Here is a 15861-nt window from a genome sequence, read left to right as displayed (position 1 = left end):
CGCATACACTTTACCCAGAAACATAAATTTCTACCATTTGTATTAATAGATATTAAAATACATGCAATTTCAAAATCGTAATTACAATAATCTTGACTAACTGCAAAAAAAAACGTCAACAATTATCTATGAAATTATTGGTTATAAGAATTTTGTTCGAACACTTTTTTAAGTATTAAGGACTCTAATTAAATCTAAGACAGACTTAAGAGAAAGAGAGGTTGTAGTATAATTCACATTATAAGAAAATTTTTAAATAAAAATAAATTTTAAAGAAAATAAATATTTAGCTATTCTAATGACTAAATAAATATCATTTAGAGATTGGAATAATTATTAGTATCTAAAATCATTTTTATTGTTGATAAAATTTATTAATTAATTTTTATTAAATTGTTATCTAATTAGTTATCATATATTAATTATTAATTTTAGATTTTAAAATAATTAATACTTAAAATTTTGATAGTTAATTAAATATTAGTTTATAAACTAATTTATAATTTTTTTTAATAATAAAAATTATTTTAAATATTAATAATTTTGTTGATTTTTAAAATAATATATAATTTGATTAATATAGTAATTAATTATTTATTTTATTAAAATTGATTTTTATTTAATAAGTTTATTTTAGTGTGGAGAAATTGAAATTGGTTTCATTCCTCTTTGAAGAATAAATAGCTTTTATTCAAAAAAGTAACTTAAAGGGATGATTTGAAAAAGAAAATGCAGTTGTATCTCAAATACTAGAAAACGAAAATAGCTAATACAAATGGAAGGAAAAAAAAAAAGCAAAATGTTATGAAAAAGAAGTATATGGGTTAAATTGAAACAATGTATCGATGTGTGTTAAAAAAAAGTTATTCTTTTAAAAAATGACACAATTTTGCTACTAACTTTAAGTAAACCATATCATTTAATTATCTAGTTTTTTTTTTTAACATTGTTAACATATCAGATAAAATGCACAAAAATAATATATATATATATATACATATTATTATTATTAAAATATATAAGTTAAATAAATAATAAATTTTATGAGATGGTGAAAGATATGACTAAATTTTAAACAACGTAATAATAACACTGCTTTTAGGATGGCCAAGTCTATGCAAAGTGGATACGAAAATAAATAAAAAATTAGCCTAGGCTAATAAACATTAAACCCACACAAATAATTTTAAAAAAAAACAAAATAATAATAATGAATTAATGTCGGCATGGTTAACCATTTAAATTATTAAAAAAAAAATTATTTAAGCAGTTTGATCGACGTTAAAAGTTTTATAACTTAATTTAAATTCATTAAATCTATGTGATGACTTAGTGGTCACAATATAATTACTTTTTTATTCCTCCCAACATGGATCGACGCTTATTATCCAATATTTTTGCGTCTGTTGTTTTAAACATTAAATCGGCGCAAATTTTAAAGTTAGTGTCGACTCATTTTCGTGATTTTTTTAACTATGATGGAGTTAATTTTTTGGTTTTTATCAAAATGGGATCCGTTTAAAAAAGATTATAAATTTAGGCAAGTCGTGCTTAATTGGGACGACTTCATATGCAGAAGTCGTCCCAATTAGGCATGACTTCTGCCATGTCATACTAAAGTCGTGCCAACTTGGTATGACTTTTGTCCTGTCATACTGAAGTCGTGCCAACTTGACACGACTTCTACCCTGTCATACTGACGTCGTGCCAACTTGGCACGACTTCTGCCACATCATAATTTTTTATTTTATTTTCAATTTTTAATTTTATATTTTATATATTGGGTAATAAGTTATGTAATGTTAAAAATTAATTTATTCTCATCATTACGTGTTCTGTAAAATCATTACTTCTCAAGCTATTTATTTTGCAAATTCACAACAATAATTCTCTATTTATTTTTCAAATATAATAATTTTTCATTTATCTATTTATTTCCAAATTCAATAACAATTTTCTTCATTTTTTTAATTAATCAAATAATCAAGTTATTGTATTACATTACCGTCAAACATGATCCATACACAATTATCCAATTTTTTGTTTCTTAAAACTAACACTATTAGAAAATTATGTATCAAATTAATTTTTAACATTACATAACATACTATCCAATATATAAACAATAAAATTTTAAAAAAAATGACGTGGCAGAAGTCGTGCCAACTTGACACGACTTCTGTATGACAAGGCAGAAGTCGTGCCAAGTTGGCACGACTTCAGTATGACATGGCAGAAGTCGTGCCTAATTGGAACGATTTCTGCATATGAAGTCGTGCCGAATTGGCACGACTTGCCTAAATTTGTAATTTTTTTAAAACGGACCCCATTTTGGTAAAAACAAAAAAAATAATCCCATCATAGTCAAAAAAACCCATTTTCGTCCATCTTTTAACCATGTTTATCTCAAAAAAAAGTTTGTAGGAAAAATACTTACTTTATAATAACTAATCGAAAGCGACTATTTCTATTTTTCTATTTTACTCAATTTTATAGAAATTTAATATATATAAAAAATAATCTTACATACATAAATAATAATCTTACATACATAAATAATTTTGGATGAGTTGTAATTAAAAAATAAAAAATAACATTTAAAAAAAATTGATAAATTGATTAAACAACCTCTTTTCTTTTTTTTATTTGAGTTTCTCTTTTTCTTCAAGTTTTTTCTCTTCTTCTATTGGTAGTTTTGGGATCAGAAAGTGTGTGATGATGTTCACGTTAAGGTTATGATTGACTTAATGCTAAATACAAAAGAATAATGATTTTACCAAATAATATAGTTGTTTGAAATGGAATGAAGAGGATGATTGGAAATAAAGGTTATTTTATCTTATATGTGAGATTTTGTATGCAAATGTGTGTGAACATGCTCTCTCTCTTCCTCTCTTCCTTTTGTTGCCTTAAAATAAAGAATTAAGAAAACGGTGACATAAAAACTGTACATTAATATTAATTTAAAAATTAAAAAATAATTTTATTATTTAAGTAATTTATATGAAATGACAAAATACTCGATCGTACTAATAAAATGAAATATATTAAATAAAGATAGAATCAGAAAAAAAAATTATATACACCAAAAAATGATTATAATGGAGAATCCGTTTATGTAGAAGTATAAATTAAAAAAGAACACACACAAGTCACACTTACCTTTGCATGTGGTTTTGTCCGAACATGAAAACTTCTATGATATAAAATAAAATTTGCCAAACATGTGTTTCATCTATTTTGATTTTGATTACTGAAAGACTTTTTTTCTCTTCTACGACCCACTTGTTTCAAAGCACTAACTGTTATTAACCACAGTCTGTTTCATCAAAATTTGCATGGAAATAATTGTCATAGCACAAGGAAGCAAAATTGTATGTTTTAAAGCAATGTTCTATAACATGCAAAGTAAATGATATAATGTAACAGCAAGAGATTAATTTCTCTTAAAATGTAGAGATACTTAACATAAACTCTTTCTCTTGTTAAAATGCTGAACATACTGATGGAAACCAAGTAGAGGATGCTCAAGCCCATGAAGCCCAAATTACTGATCTCACTCCTTTTGCTGCAGGTTTCCCAAATTCGTGGACGAATTCTCTCCAACCCGGGGAGTATGATGGAAACTAAGTAGAGGATGCTCAAGCCCAACAAGGGGCCCAAGCCCAACGAATCACTAGGAGCATGGCAAGAGCTTTGGGACAAGAGTATCAAAAGATGGCTCTTCTTATTTCTTTTATAGAGTATGGGTGCGGATGTAATAAATAGGTGTGCAAGTAGTAAGGGATGCTAGGGGGAGTGTAAATAGGAGTTAGGAGGTGCCAAACTAGGAAGGAAAGTCACACTTCCTTCATGCATAAGTTGGCGCCGAATTTGAGTGACATTTGAGGCACATTTGGATTTGCATTTCAGCACCTTATAGGCTATAAATAAAGGTGTTGCCCTTGTACAAATCAGATTTGGAATTTAGAGGTAGAGAGACTATACTCAAATTTAGAGAGAAATTGTGAGTCTTGTTGTCTTCTTCTTCCTTTGCCTTATCTTGTGTGCCAATGGTGAGCTTCAAGTGGCGGCATTCCTTCACTTATCTTGGAACAAGGCTCCAAGTGGCGTGATTGCTTTTCCAAGTCTCAAATCCAGCAAGCTTCACTCCATAAGTGTTCTTTCTTTCATTCCTTTCAATTCCATTCGGTAGTTTCTTAGTTCTTATTGTTTCCTTTCATTTCCACCGTTTACATTTGTGTTTTCCAGCTTTGTATTCATTTTCTGTTCGGTGCAGTAGCATTCTTTTCAAATTCTGTTCGGTTTCCATTTGTTGTTCTTCAATTCTTGTTGTTTGATTCCATTTGACAATATATGGACTTCCATATGAGCTTTGGTTTGGTGCAAAGTCTTGGTGAGTTCTTGAATTAGAACATTGATCCAATTCTAATTAAAGTGCCATTTCATGACCAACTCAAGTTACTCCTAAGAATGTCAAAGAATCATGTATTCTTGTTATTGCATTCATATCACATACACATGGTGAGAAATCTAAACCTTGCTATAAGAAGAGAACACATAATCATCAACTCAAAAATCATATTATCATTCCCAAATAAGACAAACAAAAGGGATAAAATATTATATAAATGTTTTATTTTATTATCAATTCTTTACTTGTTCATACAAAAAATCAAAAATCTATCTATCAATGTTATAGGACATTGAGAATTAATTGATTAAACTTGGTAGTAGATTAAGAGCAATTCTTGAAGCATATGTCGAACCTAGAGTCATAAAAGCATATTCATTATAAGAGTTATTTTATGATGTTTTAATTTTTTTTTAAAATTTTATTACCTTCACTACAAAAAAAAAGTGTATATTGTGGCGGTTATTTTCGTATAAACTGGCGTTTATAACTGCCACAATATACGCTTGTGGCGGTTTTCCAAACCGCCATAGAACTGGCCGCCACAAAGTTTAATGTGGCGGTTTTACACTACCCGCCGCAACACCCGCCACTTTAAACATAGTGTAAGTAGTGACGGTTTTTATAGGTAAATAATGTCAGATATAACTGTCACAATTTACATCCATTGAAAAAAATTCTGACGCCATATTATACGTAAGTAGTGACGTTTTTAACTGACGTAATTTTAATTCTGAATAAATAAAATTTAACCACCACTTTTTTATAATCTGTTTTATACAATTATAAAATTTAACCACTTTTTTTATAATATTTTTTATAATCTGTTTTATACAATTATAAAATTTAACCACTATTTTTTCATAATAAAATAAAATAATGTATAAAGTTATAATCATCCATTCATTTCATTGAAAATTAAAGCACACATAATAATGTTAAAAAGTTTATATGTAATTGAAAATTAAAGGACACATAATAATGTTCAAGAGTTTATACACATAATAATGTTCAAGAGTTTATATGTAATTGAAAATTAAAACAAATTAAAAGTTCATACATCCCTAATCAAGTTTAAAATTACAACACATAATTATTTGAAATTTGGGCATGATGATATAGTTTCAAGCAATCTCATTCTTCAGCTGCAGCACTTGCGACACTCAGGTCGACAGAAAGATCAAGAATCTGAAACAAAAGACAAAAGTGATGCTAATTAAGACAAGAAAACAAATCCAGACTTTATGACCTTTTCCTTCTTGAATATGATATTTTATTTATGCAACATTATATTTGGAGCTTAAATGTTTTTGTGCATGCAGATGCGGAATTCCAAGATCGTTTTTATCAGGTCCTCTAAAGGTATAGAAATTCTATGTTATATGAGGTAACACTATACATGCTTTTTAGGTCAAATCTACAAGTGCAGGTACCATTCTATATTCTGGTTAAAATTTAGCTTTATTTTTTAAAATGCAATACCATAAATAAGGAGTAAAAACAATGAAATCAGTGTTAAATTCCAAGCACAAGCTTTTTTGTGTAAATGAAAGATACCTTTTATCAAAAGAAAGTAAAAATTACAAGTTTAGTCAATTAGAAATAGAGATCTATCAATTTCTTGGCCTAGTCGTTTTGCTATACCAATTTTTTATTTATTTCTTATTCTCAAACCTGTAATTGTCATAGTATGCGATGAGATATGTAATGTGAATTGCATATTAAGTGAAAAGATACAAACCTTTCTAGTGATTTTACTGTACATCCCGACCCCGTCTTTAACTGTGATTTCAAAGTGTGTGGTAGGATCATAACTCTGCAAGGATTTAATTTCAGATTATTACAATTAAAAAAAATACAAGGAAAGAAATTCCATCTAAATGTTGAAAAAGAAGTGTAATAAGATTTCATACTTATCATGAAGGACACCAGGGAAAACCGTTGGAATCTAATTGTAAATTTACAGAACATGAGATGTTCATTACTTTATTTAAACCAAAATAACATTTGATTCTTTTTTTTTTTGCAACATGTCCTGACCATATTCATCAGTGATAGACTTTTGGATATTTACGAAAGTTAAATAAAACAAGCAACTTTGTAATGTGTTTGTATGACTATACTCTAGATAACCCAATCAAGTGTCGTAATGGTTTGGAAATAAGAAACAACCAAAGAAAATAAAATATGCTTGTGAGAGATTCTACTTAATACTTACAGTAGAGATGAAACAACCATCAACCTCATGATCATTGCAGGGTTCAAACCTGTCATACATGTCATAGAATATCTCATTTACAGATCCAAGAACAGGCTTCAAATCCTCCTCAGGTTGGTTGGTCTCTGCTTCTGTTGTAACAAAAGCGATAAATTTTCCTTTGGGTGCTACATTATGAGCATAAGAGTAGCAAAAGAGATACCTGCAATAACGAGGTACATGAGCAAACATAGCCAATAAAGTAGGAAAAAATAATCTTCACAGGTAAGAACTAATTTGAATTAACTTCTCATCAAGTACACCTAAACTCTTTCATATAACTTCTGAATAAGCGCCTATAAACTTAACAGAAATTTGCCTTCCAGTACTAAAAAAGTATAATAGAAGAGTTTTAAGTAAAACTCTCACGACTTAAGAGCTAATCCAAACTAGAACTACATTCTACTCACTAATTTTAAAATTTCTAAGTTGTAACTAGAAACTGAATGAACCAAACTAATGGATAATGCATTGTTAGTCGGTAGTTTTTCCCATTGGTGTAGGAAACTATATTTTTTTCTTTTGCTTTTATGATTTTTAAAATGGAATTTTGAATTGAATTTTCCATTTCATAACATATTGTGCAATATAACAAAACAATATCTGTCAGTTACAAATACTTTGTGCTAAGTGAGAGTCATGGGTTTGTGGAATAGGATGGCTCATAATACATATTGCACGTGAAACCTTTCCAACCTTGTGAACCTGTTGAATGAATTAAGTAGTGTCAGATGGAGTGGAGGAGACCACACTTTGCTGTAATTCATGTTTTCAGACTTCAGACATTCATGTAAAGCTTGTCCAGTAACTACATAGAACACTTGAGAAAACTTAGCTCACAGTCCTTGTTATCATAGAAATCTAACCTTATCAGATAAATATGATGGATCACACACAACTTTCTTGCATTTGGCTGTTTCTCCTTTTGAAGTCACACCATTGGCTTTCCCATTTTCGTCAAATTCTACCTGTGTACAACAAGGAACTTGAGAGTACTTTTGATTATATTGGTTAAGGAGCATTTAGTATACATTCAAATAGAGGCTTATAGATACTTAAAAAGTAAGTCTAATTGATTTTTCTATTTTAATATAATGTTTGTGATTAAATACTCTCAACTTTTGTTTCCTTAACTCATATTTGAAGAGTACTGAATAGCATTTTGCTCTGTATATCGTGGATTCTTCTATTTAGCACGTCTCAGGAGTTGAGCAACACAAACTAAGGTAATGATCAAGTTACAAAAACTGAAAGAGAACAGAATAACTAGTAAGGACAAAATTAACTATTTTAAAATGACTCCCAAAAAAACTTCAAAGTTAAAATAAAAGCTCTTGATACAAATTTCACAAGTAATTATAGAGCAATTGGTTTATCATACAGAAAATAAATAAAAGAATAGACAACTAAATGTGTATATACCTAAATTAAGAAAGCAGAAAGTATATCTTCTCCCATATGCGTATTGTCTCCCTAATTAAAGAAAGAAAAATGAATTCAGACCAATGCATTTACCTCTATTACTGCAGAGGATGATTTCGGCCTTCACGTTATGAAATAATTCTGCGTCGTACCTCAGTTAAATTCATTTTTGTGATGATTTTCTTTGATCAAATGAATCAGTTCTTTGAAAGGATTGTTATTACCTTGGGTGAAGGCTATTCTTCACAACTTTCTTACCATACTTCCTCCATTTGTAACCATCATCAAGCAGATCCACATCACTTCTTGTCTGGAAACAAAACCGTGGTTCTCTCAGCTTCATCCTTACTTTCACCTTGTTCTTCTCTGACCCTGAACTTCTCCACCTACCATCACATGAACACAGTAACATTTTTTTATGAGGAAAAAAAACTGAATAAATTGCTATACAAAGTTAAACGTTTTTTTTTCTAAATCACTTAAAAGCAAGATTAATTAACCTTAAACTATACAAAGTTAAAAATAAAATTAAGAGCAATCAAATCAGAGAACACTAAATGAATCAAACTCAAAAAGAATGTGAACAAACCTGAACAAATTCTTCTGCGGAGGCGCCGATGGTAGCGATTTCGGAAAATCGAAATGATTTCGTACAACTTCGAGCGTTTAGGGTTCGTGACTGTGAAGAGCGTTTGAGCGTTTAGGGTCCGTGACTGTGAAGAGCGTTTTTAGGGTTCATGACGGTGAAAAGCGTTTAGCGTTTTGGGTTCGTGACTGTGAAGTGTGTTTAGGGTTTTGAGTTTAGGCATAGAGGGAGAGGTTTGAGCGTGAGAGCAATTTGAGCGTGAAAGCGTTTAGGGTTTATTTTGCAAACGTTGAAAGATGTTTGTGAGGAGAGGACTTCGAACCAGATTTTCAAAAATATTTTGGTTACCAAAATCATTTTAAAAAATAATTGAAAAGAGAAGGAAAAATTGTTTTTATTTTGAAGGATAATTGTGGCGGTTGAAAATGACATATTTTGAAAGGTAATTGTGGTGGTTGAAAATGACATATTTTGAAAGATAATTGTGGCGGTTAGTCAAATGACGTATTATACTGAAATTTGTGGTGATTATTAATAACCGACATATTAAAACCGCCACTTTTTACACGATTTTTTGTAGTGCTTTCATCACTTACTTTTTTGACAAATTTTACTTCAATACAAGTATTTTACAAGACTCGCATTCTTATTAATATTTTATTTAGTTAATTATTAGCAAAAATACACAATATTTAAAATAAAAAATAAATTTATATTCTTATAACAGATAATTGGATTTTATTTTATATATTATGTCACAATACTCTAATAGAGAAGTTAATAACATTCAAGTCTGATTCTTATTATCGAATGTATAATTCCTCTGTAACTTATCTCTTCATGAAAATATAACTTATTTCTTTATGAAAAGATGTTAATATAATATAAAAAAATAAGACTCAAAATCTTAAAAACACTGACACACACTAATACGACATGAACACGGATATAGAGATATGAATAATCTTTAAAATGTAGGACAAGGAAACACGGATATATATATTATATAATTATGAATTATATAAATTGATGATAAAGATTTATGTACACAACTATGTTTCAGTTTTTTTTGTAGTAGAAAGATGTTTCTCATGGCTAATTCAAAATGATTTGTTCCATATTTTTATAATCATAATAAAATTTATACAATAAGTTTGAGATTTTAGAAAATTATGTATTTTTCTTTTTTAAAATTGTGTTAAACCGTGGTCATAAATCCAATAAATATTTTTGAATTTGACACTTCACGGATACATATCCTACGAATGTCTTATGAGTTTCGGTGTCTGATACGTGTTTCCGATACAGACACGTCATTTAAGAGGTGTGTCCAAATCTCATAGATGTTAAACAATATATTTTGATTATAAAAGTTAAAAAAAAATCTATCATATATATATATATATATTCACCAAAAACTGAAATAAAACATTAACAGAGAACATAAATATTGTTCCTGCCGGTTGACCAGATTGATCTTCGTGCGTAGCTAAGATTTGCGTATCAAAGACTCCTTTCTTCTTCGTTCCAAACCTTCACCCTTCGCCGCCATGAATACCTGAAACAAAGAGAACAAAGGGCGCCCTCGCGACCGTTTGCACTCCGATGCTCAAGTCAGTAATGGCAGAAAACACCGTGCACCTCCGTATCAGAACACCGCAACTACAATGTTCTGAAGGTGTGTAACTGAATTCTAACTAACTTCTCTCTCGTTCCCAAGTCACTCGTGCGTACAGTGTGTAAGCGTAAAATGACTTAGAATTTGTAAAACGTACCTCTCTAAGCCTTTCAGAAAAGCTTATATACATTGGGTTTCAGTGCTTCTGCCACGTGTATCCTTTTGACTTAAGCGTAACTTAGCGTGGAAATCCTTACAGCGCTGTCCCCTAACTTAGGGAAATCCCAGCGTGTAAGTTTCCATTCTCGAAGTGCATCTGGCACGGGGAGTGACTACGCCCCAGCCTCTAGTCACTTGCCCTGGGAGTATCTCTGCCCTCCACACGTACCATGCATGTAGATTACCCCCTGAGACGTGGCCCTCTCATGGGTCGTATCTGTCCCAGTGGTTCTCTAAAGGTGGCGCGTACTGTCGTGTCCCTATGCCTCATGCACGGGTACTCCGCGAGTCGGGTCTCTCCCTGCTGATACCGGGAATATGGCTTTGGAGCCACCTTTCTCTTCCCTTATTACTCTTATGAGGTATCGAGGCCCGAAGCCTCCACGCCCTTACCGTGGCGCCTCCTATTGTGCTGCCCCCTCCACGGTCACTCCTACCCGTGGGTATCGGGGGTGGCCCTACCTATCTGTAGGCGCTTCTTGGTTCAACCCCAGTCAACGCCTGAGGCCTAACTGTCTCCCTTCTCATCTCCCTGCGCCCTTGATGGGGATTTCCACTGAGATACACGCATAATGGGGATTTTCTAAATCCCTGATACGTCTTTGTAGTTTTTAAACAAACTGCACCAAAGTAATAGATTTCTCACATTACTTTTCACTTTCTCGTATTTTTTCTTATGATCGACACAATCTTTCTCATGTTTTTTTACCAATTAAGCTTTCCTCAACTATCTTCAACTTTTCCGTTCTTCTTTCTCACGTTTTTCACACACTGAGCTTTCCTTAACCTTAGAAAACCATCTTCAACTTTTGCGTTCTTCTCTCTGAATTGAAGCACCATTTTTCTCCTTTTTTTTTATATATTTGGTATTTGTTTTCATTTTGCCCTAATTGATTTTTCAAAATTGGTTTTCATTTTTTCTATTTCTCAATTCTAGAGTTGCGATGCATTTTGAACGTTCGATGCCTTGGGTCTATGCTCAAGGATTGAATATCACCTCTTGGAACATGGTTTGTCTCAATTTCACTCTTCTTTCATTATAATAATCTTTAATTTTTGGGTTTGATAACGTGTTCTTCGTGTCTGAGCTTAGTTTTTTTTATAGTTGTTTGTATTTGTAGTTTTTTTTTATTGTTTGTGAAGAGTTTTGACTTTGGTAAGGTTTACTTTGTCAGATTTGTCAGATTTGTCTAATCCTTCATGTGCATGAGTAACACAGAGATAAAGTAAACATTTGTGATGACTTCTGCTGCCATCACTTGTGTTGTTGTCATTTTAGTTGGGGGCACTAGATTCCACGTAATTGGGTCCATTCAAATCAAGGTGTTGAAATGTCTTTTGAAGGGACAATAAGTGATGGCTTGTAGTAAAAATAAGTGTTAGGGAGAAATGAGAAATGAGGTTGTTGTATGTGGAAGAATGTGCACAACATTGGAAGTAAATTCATAGTTTATATCAGAGGGTCTTGTCGTTGGACTAAGCTAATGGTTAGAGTTTAAATTGGTTGAGAGATTGTGAGTCATTTGAAGAGGATAATTTCCCATCAAATCTGAGGGCTGGCAACTAGTGGTGTAGCTATCTAGGAACAAATCTTTGACGAGGAATAATGGTTTGTGCAACCAAGAAACAGTGAGGGAATAATGTTGAGTGAGGTTTATCCTTTCATAGTTTCAGTTTTTCAGGCTGATCCAAGGTTGTTCCATGCAATGAAATGGCCTTCATTCAAATGAAGTATGTGGTTGCTTCATCAATCATCTTCAGACGACGTGGTGGGAGTTGCCATCACTTTGTTCTCGCTTTCCCGTGTTATAATCATCTTAAAATGACATAACAATAGCGTATTACGTAATTGCTTTTTATGAGGCCTATGTGGTGTTTGTACAGACAATAGAGATTAGAAGAGAACAAAAGAAAGTGAGATAAGATGATAAGTGTGATATGATAAAATAATGTTAATTAAAGAGTATATAGTTATTTTTTAATGGTGAAGAAATTGAATTTTTATGTTGAAGAAATTGTTTATATATGTGATGAAAGAATGAGCACTGGTATCCTTCACCTATTATCATAATCAGGGATTATGAAAAATTAGACATGGTGAAAATGGCTATTTGGCTCAATCATAAAATAAACTTCCAAGATAAGGGAGAAAGGTTTATAAGGAGATCCATTTTGCTTGAAGAGTGTTGCTTAAGATTTTTAGGGAGCTAGACTTTAGTTACCGTCCTCTGCCCATGGACATTAACGTGAGATCAATGCGTACCTCTTGTGAACGACTACCACCAAAGTTGGACATCAGTTCCAAGTTGAGTAGAAGCAATTTCATGTAATTCATAGCCCCATTTTGTGTGGAATACCCGTGACATTAACTGCTAGGAAGTATTATATTTTAGCAGGATAGCATGTGTAAAGAGAATGTCTTTGGTCTTTTTTAGTTAAATTAGTTTCTTATGTACCAAGGTTAGTCTGTAGCTTTCCGTGTATGCCTTTCTTTTGCAGTAGTTGTGTTGAAATCAATAGAGTATTAATCACTACATTTTTTGTACTTTCACCATCACATTCAGTCTAAATACCATGTTTTTATCTTTCCTCCAACATAAGAGACATATATTACAAAATCACGCGTTTCAAAGTTCTTGAAGTCAACCAAATGAAAGTTTGCAATGCATATTTTCGTCTCATATCTTTTTATTTATCTCTTCATATTAATGCACTTATTTTAAATATACTAAATTTTTTTATTTATTTAGAATTAGGGGAGATAAATAAAATGTTGTATCGATATAGAATTGTTTAGATATTACTGAAATAAGTAATGATTTAGCCGGATTACTTATCTTGGAATGTAGCATTCTCCATTATTATGGAGGATGGCACTGTTGACCAGTCTAAATTATGGACACCTTATATCGGCACATGTTTATGAAGTCTTTTTTTTTTGTTTTTATAATCTAATATTATATTTATTAAATTTTTTCTTCTTATCTCTGTTGATCAAGAGTGATCAAGGGCTTTGAAGAATCCAAATCCAAGTGTTTGATGCAAGGCTGAAGTTGCTGTTGTGTTTGGGGTGGGATCTGGGTAGTTTAAAAGTGTAATTCACTCTTTGTTGAATCTAAAGCTAATGTGTTTTAAAACCTTTTTGAATTTAAGTGTTTTTCAAACTAAGTGAAAAAGTTTAAAATTGTTTTGGTTGGTTGACTTACTGTCAAACCAAAACAATCGGTTGTTTCGTGGTTTCAACCGATTGTTTCTTTGAAAATCCTAACAAAATTCTGTTTTGGTGGTTGAATGTGCTTTAAATGATTTCCAACTGAATACACTCCTTTATTAAATGTTTTGACCAATCTTTGAAAAGTATAAAATGTTTGTTTATGTTTTAAAACAAACAAGTGAAACAAATTTGAGTTTTTCAGTTGTGAGAAAGATTGCTTTCAAGTTTTGAACATTCACATCAAGCTTTGGGTTTTCTCAAGAAAGAGTGGAATAGGATTGCATCTGTATTTATTTCAGATTGTTCTGTAAACAAGTGTAATTCTTTCTGAATCTTTTGTATTTTCTAGTGTTGTTGCCAAGGAATGTTGTGTGCTCTTGAGGTGGTCAAGATCAATACTCTTGGTGTGTGTTGTTCCAAAGTGAGTGTGTTTCTTGAAGGATTCAAGGTCACTACTTTGGTGGTTTGTGTGTAATTTGTTTTGATTGCCTAGTGGATTACCTAGTGGCTTCTGGGACTGGATGTAGCTTTTGGTTTAAGAGTGAACCAGTATAAACTGTTGGTGTATCTCTTTCTTCCCTTAAACTCTTTTAAATTTAGCTGCTAATGCTTTACTGGTATAAACAACCGATTGTTTCGCAGAAACAACCGATTGTTTTTCTGGTGCTTTGATGTTCTGTGCTTAAATTCTTGGCTAACTGAAATTCTTATCTGGATTCACACAAATGATTTTGTTCAAGATGAAAAAGTTTTCAAAAACCCCCTTAAACAATTCACCCCCCTCTCGTTTAAGGCTATATATTCTAACAATTGGCATCAAGAGCTTGGTACTTGAAAAATATTCAAGTTTGATCCTAAATTCTTTTTTCTATGGCTGAAAAACTACCTTTTGGGAAGGGTGCCTCAATTAACAGACCACCTCTGTTCTGTGGTTTGAATTATCAATTTTGGAAAGTTAGAATGAAAATCTTTGTTGAATCTCTTGATAAAGGAATTTGGGATTCAATTGAAAATGGTCCTTTTATTCCTAAATTTGAAAAGGATGGATCTTCTATTGAAAAACCTTGGTCCCAATGGACTGATGCTGAAAATAAAAAGGCCAAGTTTGATTGTATTGACAAGAATATCATAACATTTGCTTTGAATTCTGATGAATTTTTCAGGATCTCACAATGTTCATCGGCCAAGGAGATGTGGGACACTTGGGAAGTCACCCATGAAGGAACAAATGATGTGAAGAGAGTAAGGAAACATACTCTAGTACAAGAGTATGAGATGTTTATAATGCTCAAGGGAGAATCTATTGCTGAAGTGCAAAAGAGGTTCACTCATGATGGCATTCCTTTGAGCTCTTCTTTGCGTTTTGGTGATGAACTTGCGGAAGCTTGTGGAGGAGATGAAGTAAGGCCTTCCTAGGAAGTATGGGTGCCTTGAAGGTGAATGAGAGTGGGGAATTGGGGAGGTTCGGCCAATCCCTTTGAAGGTGATGAAGTGAAGATTAAAACCTAGATGTTAGGCAAAGAGTAGTGTATGGCACAAATTTGGCAGCATAACAATACTCTATTCAATCTTAAAATACATGAAGTTGGCTCCTCCTTTTATAGGCTAAGGAGGACCTGAAATGATGAGCAAATGCAAACCAAATGAAATGCAAAAGAGTAGCACATGGCACATGGGTGCACATGGCCTCCTAACTTGCACATGGACGTCCTAGATTAGTGGAGAGCTTTTAGAAACCGTAGCTAATCTAGGTTAACTCCTCCTTAATCCTAATTTGCAGAAATTAACAAAGGTTCACAAGGCTATGCTATTTACACCACAATTAAGACTAAGCTACACTTTGTTGGGCCTTCTTGGACGTCAACCTTCTTGGATGTCATCTCTCTTAGACGCTTCTTGTGTGGCCTAGATGCTCCTTGTGTCTCTTAGACGCTTCTTGTGTGGCCTAGACGGTTCTTGTGGGTGCCCTTTATGCAAGGTTGGTCCTAGACGCTCTCTTGGTTGCCTTTCATGCAAGGTTGGTCCTAGACGCTCTTTTGGGTGTTGGGGCCTCTTCCATCATCCCCTCCCTCTTGAAAAGGATTTGTCCTCAAATCCAATGCTTTGTCTTCAACTAGGGGGATGGATGTGG

At 32.2% G+C, this 15861-nt stretch overlaps 1 protein-coding gene across 6 annotated transcripts; it reads right to left on the bottom strand.

The window, feature by feature from the left end:
* Window positions 1–5350: 5350 nt before the first annotated feature.
* On the bottom strand, window positions 5351–9010 carry LOC137828260 (guanosine nucleotide diphosphate dissociation inhibitor 2). 6 transcript variants are annotated; one of them, XR_011083844.1, is made up of 8 exons: window positions 8683–9010; window positions 8318–8479; window positions 8187–8214; window positions 7538–7639; window positions 7292–7376; window positions 6633–6834; window positions 6156–6230; window positions 5351–5602 (listed from the first exon to the last, which is right to left on the bottom strand). XR_011083844.1 is itself a non-coding variant. In XM_090304508.1 (7 exons), exons 4-7 carry the CDS (start codon window positions 7436–7438, stop codon window positions 5549–5551), a joined length of 402 nt encoding a protein of 133 aa, XP_090160634.1. In that variant the 5' UTR covers window positions 7439–7639; window positions 8187–8234; window positions 8318–8479; window positions 8683–9010; the 3' UTR covers window positions 5351–5548. The 6 variants fall into 6 exon arrangements, 5 of the variants coding, with proteins under 5 accessions (XP_090160634.1, XP_090160635.1, XP_068490850.1 ...); XM_090304508.1 differs by having other exon boundaries at window positions 7368–7639; window positions 8187–8234; XM_090304509.1 differs by lacking the exon at window positions 8187–8214 and adding an exon at window positions 8094–8144 and having other exon boundaries at window positions 7368–7639.
* Between the last annotated feature and the right edge of the window lie 6851 nt (window positions 9011–15861).

This window comes from Phaseolus vulgaris, chromosome 7, assembly GCF_051622355.1.
Source record: "Phaseolus vulgaris cultivar YP4 chromosome 7, ASM5162235v1, whole genome shotgun sequence".
Lineage (NCBI taxonomy): Eukaryota > Viridiplantae > Streptophyta > Magnoliopsida > Fabales > Fabaceae > Phaseolus > Phaseolus vulgaris.
This window is presented reverse-complemented; position numbering and strand designations above follow the sequence as displayed.

Excerpts from the sequence above, each read along its gene's own strand:
- LOC137828260 (XM_068634749.1), bottom strand. The coding sequence starts at position 7,438 with ATGAATTACAGCAAAGTGTGGTCTCCTCCACTCCATCTGACACTACTT. Across the intron at positions 6,835-7,367 it reads TCATTCAACAGGTTCACAAG|GTATCTCTTTTGCTACTCTT; the intron begins GTTGGAAAGGTT and ends TCGTTATTGCAG. Across the intron at positions 6,231-6,632 it reads ATGGTTGTTTCATCTCTACT|AGTTATGATCCTACCACACA; the intron begins GTAAGTATTAAG and ends AAATCCTTGCAG.